Source organism: Anas acuta, chromosome 14 (assembly GCF_963932015.1).
Source record: "Anas acuta chromosome 14, bAnaAcu1.1, whole genome shotgun sequence".
NCBI lineage: Eukaryota > Metazoa > Chordata > Aves > Anseriformes > Anatidae > Anas > Anas acuta.
Genome location: NC_088992.1, coordinates 20,017,031 through 20,031,531, shown reverse-complemented (window position 1 = coordinate 20,031,531; position 14,501 = coordinate 20,017,031). Strand labels below are relative to the sequence as shown.

At 45.0% G+C, this 14,501-nt stretch overlaps 1 protein-coding gene across 5 annotated transcripts in view; it reads left to right on the top strand.

The window, feature by feature from the left end:
• The window catches only part of HTR4 (5-hydroxytryptamine receptor 4), a 136,163-nt gene that overhangs the window by 40,693 nt on the left and 80,969 nt on the right, over nt 1-14,501 (top strand). For all 5 annotated transcript variants that reach the window (XR_011101281.1, XM_068697733.1, XM_068697735.1 and 2 more), the window contains exon 2: nt 838-919. Coding sequence is in view for 4 of the 5 variants with exons in the window: in XM_068697733.1 (XP_068553834.1) it covers nt 894-919 (26 nt within the window). In the remaining variant the exon portion in view is untranslated. The remainder of the gene's footprint in view (nt 1-837; nt 920-14,501) is intronic.

Genomic DNA, 14,501 nt, shown 5'->3' with positions numbered 1-14,501 from the left:
TTCACTTGCAGGAAGACAGGATATGTTGGTCATTCGTATTTTTGTGTGTGCCCTTTCCATGCCAGCACCTGAAGCTAACTGGGTACAGCATAGTATGCTGTGTGTACTGGTATAAGAAAGCCTTTGGGAGCACATTGGGAGCATCTCCTGTGTGTCCTCTGGCTGAGCTCTGCAGGGTCAGGTCCATGCTCACCGTGCTCGTCCAGCTGTGTTCTGCCTCCTACTGAGCTAGGTTCAGGATCAAGACAGGACATGGTGCTGTTCAGCAGCTCAGGAATCTTCTCACATGCTGCAGAGCCTATGGGGAAGGAGTCAACACAGGGAATGCAAAACCACATTTCCCTCAAGCACCAGCTAGGTAAGACCACTAAAACCTTAACTGTGTTGAGTATGTCACACTTAGATAACCATGGAGTGGATTAAAGATTCATCTGAGCTTCCAGCTGAATACCTGTCTTCCGTTGTAAAAACAGAAATGTTACTTTCAGCAGAGCCAGTGTCCCGGTTGACCCCGAAGCCCTCTGTTAGCCCTAGGTTCTGTGTGGATGGGTGGTGTATGCACAGCCCAGAGGGCTGCTTGTCATGTCAGCTTGGCTTCCTGCCTCCAGGCATGCGCGTCAGAGCTGTGGAATACAAATACATCCAGGCAGACAACAGAAAGTTTTTACGATAGCTCTTTGCAATTGTATGGTTTTATTTTGACATGTGCTTAACCTCTATCAAGAGGAGCCAGGCCAGAGGGGTAAAATGCAGTGTATGGGTGTCTTCACTGGAGTAAGTGTGCACCCATGAAATTCTTCAACTTATAACTGTCCTTTCTAACTCTCTCTGCTGCAGGACGAGGTCTCTTCCATGGACATTGAACGCCCAGCTACCTGTGCCTATTGCCTGTGATGGAAGAACTTGATGTTAATGTGAGGTAGGATGAACTGCTTGGCTCCTGTACTGTGTCTCCAGCTGGTGAGCTGCAGGGGCCATGGCCATGCAGTGTGTTCACAAAGCTGTGGGGTGTTCATTTCTATTTGCCTGTAGGTTAAGGTATCTGCTTGTGCAGCAGTGCCTGCTTTGGGGTTTCCTGGAGCTTCTGTGAGCATTGCTTTGTTATTTGTGTAAATGTAAGATATGGCTTAGTTCCTTGCAATAGGACAGATGAGACCCCATCAAAGACCAGTCATAAGCCCATCTGTGTCTCTTGAAAGTGTGTTCCCAGGGTTTTTTTTGTTTGTTTGTTTTGTGTGTGTGTGTGTGTAATTCTGTAAAAATTTGCAACCTGCTCTCTCCCTTCTTATACTGGTACAAGCAAAAAATGATGTCATATGTCAATTCAAATCCCTGGGCACACTACTGGTATCAACAAGGGACAAATTTTGGTACAGATCACTTTGATCTTGGAAAAGTGATGCCAACATAAAGTGTTCAAGAGGCCTGGATCCTGCTTGCAGCTGTCCTCAGGCTGTGGGGCTGGCACTGGCTCTGCCACTCTCCCATAGGTACAACCTGCAGGGTCTTTCTGCAGGACTAGGATTTGTCCCTTTTTGTCTTGGCCTTTTGACTGGCCCAGCAGCCACTGATGTTGAACTACATGGAGAGCTGAAGGAAGCCCCACCAAGCCCGCTTTACACAAGGACGTGAAGCATCTGACCAAACTCAGGCTGCTGGCCCAGACATCAGAGGAAGCAATGTTCTAGTAGCAGCGAGGGGTGTATGTTTCCATAGAGAGATCTCTTAAACTTCTGTAGGGAATATCTTTTTGATGTCTCAGGTTTTTAATTCCAGGAGTAATTCTTGACCTTCCCCTGCCTGAACACTCAGGTGACAAGTGCTTGTAGAAAATGGCACTGATAGAAATGTAAGCACTCCGATCTTCCAGAAAACTATTCCCTAATGAGTTACTGAGGACAGATCAGAAGGAAACAGTAAAGAAGAAGGGGAAACAAAAAGTGTCTTGCCCCTCAAGGAGATCCTGTTATCACAGCCTTCTAGCTCCTGGGCTTGAGGTAGGGACATGCCGCTCTTCAAGCAGTGTCCCACTCTCTCCAGTTGCATGCACAGAGGGAGATGATGCATCCTTAAAGATGACTTCTTAATAGGGCTCCTCAGAGCATTATGCTACCAAAGAGAACATCTCTGGTCTTGATTCACCTACTCAAGCATCAGGAAAGTCACCAGTAACTCGGGTTGCTGCTTTAATGCACGCTTAGCAGGACACATTTATAACCTTGTAATCAGTGCCGAGAGGTAATGTGTTTTGCCTAATGAAATTTGTCTTGACTCTCTAATACCAGAAGCATAGTTAAATGCGAAGGCTACTGCAGTTTCTCTGTAAAGGGAATAAAGGTGCTGACACCAGACAATTTTCCCTGCAATCTTTTCCTTCCACTAAAGACTGTATGATAAAAATTATATTTCTGACAATGAAAAAAAATATCCCCCAATATACACTTAATCATTCATGGAAGTAAAATCTTCTATTTCTTCTTTCTTAGAAGGGGCACAGTGAAACAGGCTCAGCCAGTGCGTGGGCACATGCTGGCTACATCAGAAGGGAAGTGACCTTATCTTATCCCTCTATCATATTCTTTTCAGTAATGTGCTATTTGCCGCTGGTGGAAGCAGACGCTGGGTAGGTCTGACCCAGCATACACATTGAAGCTATCTGCTAGAGTTTTGTAGTTCACTTTTTATAGGAATCAATAGATCATTATCCTTTTCATCCAATTTTTAAATTTTACTTTGGCCTATCAGCACTACTCCTGGCCCAGGCCAGGGTGAGAGGGAAGGACTGCAAGGCTGTGGGCACTCTCCTGTCCCTGCCCATGGACACGATGTGATGGTGTCTGTGTGTCCATCCACCCCTCAATCATGCTGTGGCTGCATGAGCCCCTGGCTCTTGGACCTGTACCAACACAGCAACCACCTGCAGTGATCTTCTGTGAAGCTCTAAATAAAATCCCACTCCCAGACAAGCTCGTTAAAATTAACATGAAGTCATAAACATTACAAATTTGAAAATTTAAGCTGATGTTTTCCAATACTTTGCAGCATTCATGCCTCTTTGCAGGTGAATTAGTCCTTTGGTCTGTGCTGGGGCAAGCTGCAGCTTGTGTGGAGTGTGCTCCTTCAATAACAACAACAATAAATGAAGCTGGTTCCTATCAAAATTAGGCTTTCTGAGCATCTTTCCTCTTCCTGGCTGCAATAGTTCCAAATGTGCAGAATAGCCTGCATGCCATGGAAGTGCCTGGGAGGACAGGGGGTTCGGCCCTCCCCCTCTCTGCTGGGGGCTCCACTTTGGTCAGATTGCTGACAAAAATGCCCTTTGCACAGGCCCAGGAAAAGGTTTTTGAGAATCAGTCCATCTAAAAGATGCTTTCTACTTAGAAAGTGCTGGTGCACCCAGCTGATTTGGTCTTACCCTGGCAGAGCAGTGGAAACATCAGAGCAGGAAATTCTCATTGGTAAAATATTTCATCTGACATTGTGTTTAGATGTTAAAAGGCAGCATAAGACATTTCTGGGGATCTGATGAATGAAAATCCATAGGAATTCAAAAGCTCTTTTGAATAAATACTGATTCACCATTCCCTAGCTCTTTTGATGAAACACTGGTCAGACCTCACTTTCATTATATTTCAGGAATGTTTTTATTCCTTTGTTCCAGGTGGCTGTGATTGAGCTATACAGGTGCAGTCTTTCATTTTGGTTGCACACACAGGCTTCTTCTATGAGTATGATTTTATTGACTCCACACTTTTCCAGACTATGAATTTTTAGCTTTGGGCACTTTGCCTGTCGGCTACCAGTAAGTAGCTGATGTTTCTCTCCTTTGCCTGTCGGCTACCAGTAAGTAGCTAATGTTTCTCTCCTTTATCTGCCCTGATTTGGGCTTTTTTTTTTTTTTTTTGCTGAGATGTGAAATTCTCAATGTTTTCTTTTGAAGTCAGGGGTTTCCATGCATTGTTTTCCAGTGCTGCACAAAGCTGCATGGTGAGCCCCAGGGGTGGGAGTGCTCAGTTCCCGCTCGCTCACTCTGTAGGGCTCAGAGATGCTCCCATGGAAAGTCCTCAGGCAAAGGGAAGCAAAGCTCGGGGAAACAGGAGGTGCTTTGACAATGTGGAGTCAACAGTGGGATTGATGGAGAGATGGACGGGCTGTATTTGTTTGGAGCTGAGCCCTGCAGAAACGCATGCTGCTCTTCAGTTCAGAGCAATGTGCCTGCAGCTGTCCTGCTCTGGCCAGCTGGGCTGGCCATGGTGCAGGGCTCGTCCTCCTGCCCTCAGGTGGTTTTGGTGAGGTCCCCAGAGGACTCCAGGCCTCCCAGTGAGGAAGGACTTTACTGTCTGAAGCATTGCAGGCAGATTCAACTTTGCAAGTCTTTCGTTTACATGGAAAAAATTGGTTATGTACTCTACAAAGGCTGCAGTGTGAGGTTAGAGACACATTCCTGGAAATTACAGACAGCCTGCTTTGGGACTTGTATTTATCACAGCTGAGGGGGGTGGCGGACCTCATTTTCTTTAATACTAGAGCTGAAAAATAAATGCCCTTGCAAGTATTTCCTATTTATATTTTATAGGATTTTTCAATTTCTTGTAACTTGGTGATTGTTATTGCACACATTTATTATATGCACTGGGTTAATGAGATGCTGTCAAGTGGTTAAAATGAAAACCCAAACCCTTGAATGGGCTATAGTATGGGGAAAAAAAAAAAAAAAAAAAAAAAAAAAAAAAAAAAAAAAAAGCTTTTCTCTTTATTCCCTTCTTTTCAAGCAAATATATAAAAATATTTGTCAGACATGTTTATCAACAAGTGTACAACAGTCCTTTGCCCTGTCCAGCTCCAGCCAGCAGGCACCCAAGGCACACCATAGGCTGTTTGCTGCCAAGGAGCTGGAGCCCCCACAAATGCCTTCACCGTTACCATCAATGGCAAAAGCCTCTTCTACCATCTGGAGGTTATGACACCACTTTGCATTTTCTTTGCCAGACCTGATGCAAGGGGCTGCTTGGAAATGCTCCACTGACATCCTGAAAACTGTTGGCTTAAGTTTTTAAAAAGAGCTTTTGGCACAGGCAGGCACCAGAGTAGTTTATAGGAGTGCAGCAGATAGGGAAGTTACAGCTGATGACCAGGAGTAATCTGAACACTTTTCAAAGGACACGAACTGATTTTCACCTCTTGGCTATTTCCACTGGACAAGCACTCTATTTCTGCTAGGATTTTAATCCATGAGGCTGTGCTCGGGACTTGTAGAGCTGGGCTGTCTTCCAGTTCTTCTGCCAAACTTTGTGACCTTGGGCAAATCTTCCAGCCTGCCTGAGCACCCCCACTGTGCCCAGTGGAGTCCCATATGGGCTCCAGCACCACAGCCCTGTGGCTTCCCAGCAGGGGAGGCACAGAGGAAGGGCTGGGGGGCATTCACTGCCCAGCTGTGGATCTGCCGGTTCTTCTCACCCTCTTGGGCAACCAGGGAAAGTCCCTGCTGTTGGGTACATGTGAGCATGGTCAGAGCTGTTCTGTCTACTGCATGCTGAGTAATAGTGAAGTACACCTCAGGTGTCAGGCAAGGGCTGCTATGCTCCTGAGAAATAAGCTTTTGGAAAAAAAAAATGCTAGAAAGTTCAGTGCAAACAAATAGTTTTTATATAAGCCTTTTTATTGTAGCTGTTGGTGAAGGTAGACTTCCTTTCCTAAATTAACTATGGAGAAACAATGTATTATTTCAGTTTGTCACAACAGTAATTGCTTTTTATTTTGAAGCTAAGCCCCCAAAACAACTGAATTTTAGATTGATGTTTATTGCTTCTGAACTTGGCTTTATCAGTTTTAGTTCTCTGTTTGCTGAAGGTATTTTTGTGGCTTGAAATACTCTGAAAAGTGCAGAGCCCTCCAGCAGAACTGTGTGAGGTTCATTAATCTTGTCTTGACTTTGAGAAATGAGAAGCAAGGTGAGAGAAGAAGGAATCAAATTGGTTGAATTAGTTGTTTGGAACCAAAGAAAACATTCCATTATTTAACCTAGCTGCTGCTCCCAAAGTCCTTGTACAGAGGGACAGCAGAAGCCAGGTATTTTTAACAGTAGCTGAACTCTGTGATGATCCGTGCTGATGAACTCGAGCAAGTCCCCATCCTGGAGCCTTCCAGTGCTGGTCAGAGGGTGCCCAAAATCCCCTTGGTCCCCTGCTGCCCTTGCTTAGGGCACCGGCAGCAATGCAGGTTGGGACGGGCAGAAGTCAGAGCCCAAGGTGGCTGTCCAGGGCAGCTGGGGCTGTGCTGAGAGGCTGGAACAAAATGAGCATCTCCCTTAATGGATGTAGGGAATGGGAAGGTTTTAGAGAAGTTTGTGTGCTGTCTGAGCGCCTTGTCGGTGGGAATTCATGAAAAACAGAGTGTTTAGGATTCCTCAGGAAGGTTGCAATGTGTTTATTCCTATATATACACAAGATCTCCTCGAAACCTTTCCAGCTTCTACACTTTGAGTCATTAAATCATTGTTTATCTCAGCCCTCTGGTCACATTTCTGTTTAGGTGAAAAATACCAGGCTAAATAGGCCAGGATCAGCTTAGAGCACTTCCTTTCCTCGCCCCCTTTCTAAGGGAATATCATCTCTAATCCCTCTGTAATAACCACTGCATCCATCCAGAAAGGTATTTGCTCATGCTCTTCTGTGGGGACAGACATGCTGACTGAGCAGACTTGTACAGAGCCCTCTCTTCCCTGCCTGCATCCCCCAAAAAGAGTCGGTGTGATCAGTGGAGCGCATAAGTGACAGCTGAAGGTTTTCATCCTGTGACATACATGTGATACAGCGCCCTATTCCACTTGCTACACTGGTGTGGATTAGATCACATTTTCTCCTAAGGATATGGCAGGCAGAACAAAATGCCAGAAAAAAAGGCAAAGTAAAACCTGCAGATGAGGCAAAACTGAACTTTTTTGATTTACATCAGTTTTAGATATGATGACGTATGCTATGCTATTGAATTAAATGGCCCATCCTATAAGCAGCCATTTGAAAGAAGGGCACTTTTGGGGTTTTGTAGGCTAAAAAAAATTGTAGGCTAAAAGAACTTTTACTAAAAGTTCTCAGTAGCCAAAAAAGCTCTGCAAAAAGTTCTGTGCCGAATCCCCCACACAACCCAGGCACTGCTCAGCAAGGACGATAGCTGTTAACAGCCTGGGTACTTTCTTTATTGAACACTTTTTTCCTCAGTTTCTAGGGAAACACTTTATAGCACTGTATTTATCAGAACGTCTTTCCAAACACCTCCGCCAACACTTAATTAATGGAATTTTTAAGTATGGCTCCAGCTTCTGCAAATCAATAGCATGTTCCCAGGCATCAGCTGTGGAGCAAGGAGATGAATCTGCTCCGTGAGGTTTGTCGGAGGGTGCAGAGGGGCTGTGCACCATGTCTGCATGTGCTGAGCCCCCCGAAAGAGGCAAGGCTGTAATGCACGGCTGTGATGTTACTTTGTTCTGTTGTGAGGGTGCCCTGAGGAATATGCACAGATTAAAGTACCCTTGACAAAGAGATGGGATGTAAAAATTAACTTTTTGGTGCCTTTCAGCACAGTCTTTCTTTAGCTTCAGCATCCGTGTGCATGGTGGCAACCGGTGGGGATTTGGAGGAGAGTGTAGAGGGCAGCTCAACAGTCCCAAAACCTGGGATCTCCTAAAGCAGTCCTGGCTCTAGGGGTTGCAAAGACAGGCAGTTGCTCTAGGAAGCTGCAGATTGCCGACAGCAGGAGGATGGCCGTGACCTTGCTGCTGTTTTTTGCCCACAAAAAGGCAGGCAGGCAGTACTGCCTGGGGCCAGGACTCTCTCCTTGTGTTTTCAGGCCTGGCCCTCACCGTTAGGCTGGCAAAGCTCCATTTGTCTCCATCTCTGGGTGTTCTAGAGCCAGCCATGGCTGGAGGCTGTGAGCGACGAACCTGGGAGAGGAGGACAGGTGTCTGGAGAGGGACTGCTGCCAACCCTGGGCTGTGCGGGAGGTGCTGGGCCACAGCCTGTGATATTGGCGGGGCTGTGTGTCACTGTAACAGGGCTGTGCGTCAAAACTAAGCAAACCTGTAGGCAGAAAGTGAATGGCTTTTACTCGCCACTCAGTTAAAATTCCCTTTGGTTTTATGGAAAAGTGCCAGAAGACTGTCCTGATGTCCCGGGTAGACATCTCCTCTGGGATGCGGCTTTGGGAATTAGAGCTGCGGTGAGCTGGTACCAGTTCCAGATCCCTGCTGTGGTAATGTGTGTGGCTGCAGGAGCCCTCTGTCACTTTATGAAGAGCATTTATAGTATCTCAGATATGAAAGATGCCATATCAAACACATTTATTTCTATTTTCGTGGCTTAAGGCCTTAAGTTAAGGCCTGCTATGGGTTGGGATAAATGTTGATAGACTATCACCTTGGAGCAGAGTGCATGTCCTGGGCAGATAAGAACTGTACTCCAACTCTTACCTAGTGCAGCCTTTCCTCTGTTTGGTTTGCTCTTATTGTGGTGATAAATACACAGCACATTCATTGTTCCCTGGCCTGGCAAACAGTCATAGACCTGAACCTCCATCACCATCTGAGCTGTTAACCTAGGACTTGCTGTCACCTCTCCTCTGCCTTCCCAAAGGCAGAACACGATGAAATGAAGCTGTTCTCTGAGCACAAGTTTTGGCATCTGATGGACAAGAATATAGGGAGCTGAAGTTTTCAGGGAGCATTGAGCTGTTTCAGGGTGAATCCAGTGTAGGGCAGGTTTAAAAAAAACACTAAAATCAGAGCTGGGGGAATGCCAAAAAATGTATGAAGGCAAAGGGTTCCTCCTCATCCGATGGGGAGATAAAGTGCTGTAAGGCTGTGAACACCTGGGGCATGTATGCAAAAGGACTTGCAAAGAGGCACATTCAGCTCTTGCACTTTTATGGTGTCCCTGAACATGACATGGGGTAGGAATTAAATGTTCCTTCCAACCTGAACCACTGTGTGATTCTGTGATTTTGTCCCTCACTACAACCCAAGTAACTGGAGTCCAAACTGCTCCATGTCTGAGCACAGGAACGGGATGTGAAGGGTCTGCCTGTTACAGGTGGCTTCTTGCAGTTGATCCAGTTCTGCTCTCCTTGCAGTTGGTTGAAGCTTAGCATGACCTCATGTAACTCAAGTCCTTCCCAGGATGTGGTGCCTTGATCAGTAATTTGATCTGTGTGCCAGATGCCCTTATTCTTCCTGTCTGAAGAATGGTAAATGTGGAAAGATAAAAATAAGTAAGATGCCCTTGCAGAAAAGCCCTTAGGAACAATCTCAGCACTCGCCTGCGGTGCTGGGGACAGGAGCCAGGTTTCCAGCTCTGTGCTAGAATACCGATGATAAATAAATCAGCAGCTGACCTTCTTACTGCACTTTAGCATGGCTGTAATCTCATGGAGAAATAAAGGAGAAAGAAGAGGGCTCTGCTTGCTGCTGCTGAGGGATGGGATGGGGTAGACAGGGCACTTTCAAATAGTTGGTTATCCATCTGTTGATGGGTCAGAGTGCAGGAAGGTGAGGGAACCAAGCAGGTCCTTTCCCCTCCCTGGGCGCAGGAGCTTGTGCCAGCATGAGAGCAGTGGGAGCATGTCACGGCTGTTTTCCAGTCCTGTCTCTTCTAGGGAGTTTGTCTGTCCAGGGTGGGCAGATCTTCCTCACTTTTCCAGAGCCTCCAATGTGTTAATGCACCCAGTATCCGCTTGTTCATTTGCTGTGTGAGTTTCACAGTCTTCTCTCCCCATGGGAATACTGGGTCACTGCTCCAGCATGGGACCAGATAGATGTAAAAGCATACTTCAGTGATTATAGCATTGGGCAAGAGAGTGTCCTGATAACTGAGTTATTTTTAAAAATCAGTTGCAGCAGTCCAATGTGTGTAAACAGATTACTCACTGCATCCACAGTTCCTTTGCCTAATCTAGAAAATCATCCAAGCTCCCAGATGGTTTATGGAGCTCCAATGATGGTTTTCTATCTCCTTATCTTCAGATTTGTATCTATTTATATTTTTTTTTCCAACTTTGTTTTAAAGGCCAGGACCTGAAAACAAAGGCTACTTGTTCCCAAAGCCTTATTTCCACAGTAAGATCACGGGGCTGTCGGCCAGCTCATCACTCACTGTCAGTGCATTAGCTGGAGACCTGTCCAGGGCTTGCACTTCTCATGAACTTCTTGAGGACTTTTCTGGAAACAGGTTCTGTCTACTCAGGGAGTCTAATAGGACAATAAATAAATCCAGCAAAAGGAGAAAATAGCCAAGAAAAGCCTAATTCGTGTTGACTCGGTCAAGAAATCCTCAGTACAGATAGCTCTGAGGAGTGAGGAAGCTGCCCAGGAGCTGCTCGATGTATCTGAGCAGCCTCAGATAGAGTCTCAGGTACTTGGAGGACATGTGAGTAGAGGATATCACAGGGGAAACCTCTACAAGGCTTGTGCATGGGGATATGAGCCTCTTCTTTGCTGGTAGAGATCCCTGGAAAAAGACTGCCTTACTTTGTTGGGGATTAAACTGTTTCTGTTGTATTTTGGGTCATGCTGGAGTGGAAGAATGTGATTTCTCCATTCCCAAGCAGCTGAGATAGATTTGGTCCCATTACTGCCATTATTTGCAATTTCCATTTATATGGGCCGTAATGGGGATGTGATTCTCAGGCAGAGTTGGCAGCTACAATGAAACATGGTGGTTTTTTTTTGTTTGTTTGTTTTTTTATATAAATTCCTTGAAGTTCAGCTACTGTTCAGTATGCTTTCCTGAGCCCAGCAGATCTAGAGCTAGTCCAATTCAGGCGCCTTGTGTTTTTGTATTGCTTTTACTCTTCCCTGTAAGCTGCACTCAGAGCCCTTGTTGCTGCCATCTCCTTGCAGCACTGTGAGGATCTGTTTAGAACTGCCCTTGGAGACACACTGTAACACTGAAGTTTTTATTGGAGTTAAAAGCTGTAACCTGATTTAGCTAAGTGTCCCTCACCTGGAATACCCACTGAAGTTAGTAGCAAAGTTCAAGTGGCCAGAAAATTAATCACAAAACATAAATCAGCTTTCTGGACTCGCCCTCAGTGAAAGTGTACTGAGCCAGCTTTCTAGAAACATCACTGTATTAAAGTTTTCAAGACTCTTTGATTTGCAGGTGCTATTAAGTTGTCAGCAGCGTTGCAGACCCCTGTGCAGGGAATTTAAGCATGGGGAGCATCTTCACTACTTTCTGCTCAGCACTGCCAGGGAACTGCAGACACTGAGTTGGGAGCCAGTTTCCCTACTAACACGGCAAAAGTTACCCACAAAAAATAAAATAAGATAAAGTTGTTCATAGCCTGTTGTCTTTTTTGAGCTTTGTGACTCTTGTCTTGGTTGGTCTCTTTGACATTTGAGTACAACATTGCAATTACACATGGGAAATGGCACTGCATCTAAGGTGTTGGGTGCAGACACCTTACCTCTTTCTCCTTGGTTTGCCTCAAAACTTTGAGAAAACTCTGAGAAGCAGCAGCTAGTTCCCCCTTAGGGATCAAAGAGCAGTTCCTTAAACTTGGCTTTGTTCCCACTTTATGGAAGGAACTGGTTGTGTTGCTGAAAGCTCATTTGAAGTTCACAGATCTGTGAGTAGAGCCCACACTTGATGCCACCCAGCAGCCGTGGGCCAGCTCACTCCCTTGTGGGGAAGGTCTCTCCCTTCATGTTGCTCTGTTCTCCAGGAACTGCTTTTTTTAAGAATCTTCATCAAGGGCTTCTGCAGCCACACGCAGTAGGACACTCTTCCTGGAAGTGTTTGTCCTTGTTAGCCAGATCACAACTGAAGAAACCTTTCCAGACCTTCCAAGACTGGCCTCAGTTATTTGGTAGTGACTGCTGGGTGGGATCTGGGTTGCGTCTGAGCTGAGTGCCTACATTTTCCATCTACAAAGCAGTCCCAGCTGTTTGCTTTTCCTCTGTCCTGCTGCTTGCCCAGGTTGACATCCTGTCTAATTTATTTGAAGTGAGAAACATGACGAGGCCTTTGGAGAATATACAGATCATGCGCTTGGCTGGGATCATAGAAGGGGATTTAAATAAAACAAGAGATTTAAATGCTTTGCTCTCAATTCAAGGGCTTTCCATGTCTTGTGCTATCCGGAGCCTAAATGCAAAATTGAGATTTATACAAAAAGAGCTGATGAGCACATGCTCTGGGGGTGGAAGGCTCTAGCTGCCACCTCTGGAATCAGCATTACCAAGCTCTGATCTTTATGGTACAGCTCTCAGCAAGGCAGAGGAGCTAGAAATGCCTGATGCCTCAAAGATGACTTTTATCTGACCTGACTGATCTGCTCTGTGTCAGGATACAGCTGACTTGCTGAGCAGCTTGGAAATTGTGGTGCTGGTGAAGGGACTAAGGAGACACACGAATTCCTGGAGAAAGAAGGCAATCACTCAGTCAAGTACTTGAAAGGGCACGCACCTTGGAAGCTGAACAAATGAACTGCACTATGCTGTGCCTTCAAAAATCTCATTGAGACATACAGTCCTGTGTTGTCCTCAAAAAGAAGTAAAAATTTCTTTCTGACATTGTCTTGTAATGAATGAGTGAACCGTGTGGCTGAGCACGGAGGCGTTACCAAATGAAATGTATTCCAGAAATCAATGAATTATCGGTGCCAAGTCTTCCATTAGCAGGGGTAACAACAAGAAGCTTTCATTCCTCTAGATTCTTGAAACTGGGAAGCTGTCCAAGAAATACTAGAAACTAGACAGCCAATAGCTGTATTTGACTTTTATTGTCCAAGGTGTAAACAAGCAGGGAGAGAAGTACACAGCATGGGTATTTCAATGTACAGCCTGATGCCAGGACTCTTCCACCAATCTTGACTGAACAGTTGTCATTTAACAATATTTCCCTGACCGCAGATATTGCTTCCAAGAGTAAAACAGATACTTTCATGCTGTTTAACTAGAAAGTCTTGCAACTTGCAGGCTTTCAGCAAAGATGGGAACAAAGGGTTTTCCTGGTCTGAAAATGAGAACTTGGTTCTGGAATGCCAACAGATACTAAGAGCTATCATTATGGTGTCTCAATGAAGAGTTATGTTTGGGAAACGTGTGTGGATAGGACAAACTTTCTCGTTTTAATGGCAGAAATAATAGTAAGGCAGTCAAACAAATGCTTTCAGCCCAGGAGCAGCAGCTCACCGTTGAAGGCTCTGCTCAGTCAGTCTTAGAGCACTCCAGTATTGCACCTGGTTATTGAAGGAAGCATTGCATGGATTTTTGTGAGCATGTGAAACATGAACACTCAGAGTATGTTTAAGAAGAGTCTGAACCTTCATTACCCAACCCACCCCCATGCTATATCATAGATCTGCATCAAATACATCCAGTTACTCCTTGTTTCTAAACTACTGAAACTAAAGCTTGAGATACTCACATATGCAATAGAAATAATGGTAATACTGTTTATGTCTCTGTAAAATTAAAACTATTTTACACAGTAACAGAATTACAAACACTCTTTCTTGAAAGTACTGGAAAAATATTGTTTCACTGAATCAGGTCCCCTGAGCATAGCTATGCTGTATTTGTCATTTGAACACTCAGCTTGCTCTGTTTGCAACTTCCATATGACAAGGAATAGGCAAAAGCCACTTATCTGGAAAATAGAGAATAATCATGTTATTAAGATAGACAACATGCCAAAAGTCAGGTTTATTTATGTTCTTTATTAAACTGACACATGTAGCTTGGTAGAGGCACTGAACATACATCTGAGGAGCAATTCTAGTTAGGAACTGATCAAGAAATTTCTGATTAAAGGCATGTTTGATCTTTGGTTTTATTCATCATTCCCAAAGGAGAAATGATTGTTACAACATCTCTGCTGCACTTTGTACTGTGCCTAAATTCCTGCCTGTGCCTAAACCAGGCTTGCTTTCTCATAGCAGTATTCAGTAACCTCACTGAGATAAGTAGACCCTGCATATCCAAAAAGCATTATTATGTGCATGTAAAGATAAAAGGTCAGTATTTGGCACGTGAAGGGAGCACTGGGAGTCAAATGTGAAAACCTGGAAATAAAAGGTACTGAACAAAACACAGTGCAAGGTCTGGTGATTGCTTGTGTTTGTGCAGTGCTTTGCACAAGGGATCTCCTATGGTATTTGTAAATGGATAACAAACGGAGCAATAGGAGCAGCTAGCAGCTGCCTTTCCTTCATGTAAACACCACGATCTTAACCTAATGCTAATTTAATAAGTTAATTTTATCTTATATTTTAGGTGACAGTCTAATGGTTTTTAAGGATTGTACCTACATGCATCATCCTTGCAGCAATATCCTTTCCTACGTGGGTGTAACTTATGTAATGCCTGATCTGCTGATTGGGAAAGAGCAGAGCCTGGCTCTTCATCCTCCGTTTGATGAGAAGTAGGGACAGACATGGCTGCTGGGTGCCAGCACAGCTCCCCTGCAGGGGGGGAAGCCAGGAGGTGTAGGCAGTGCCCTGAGACT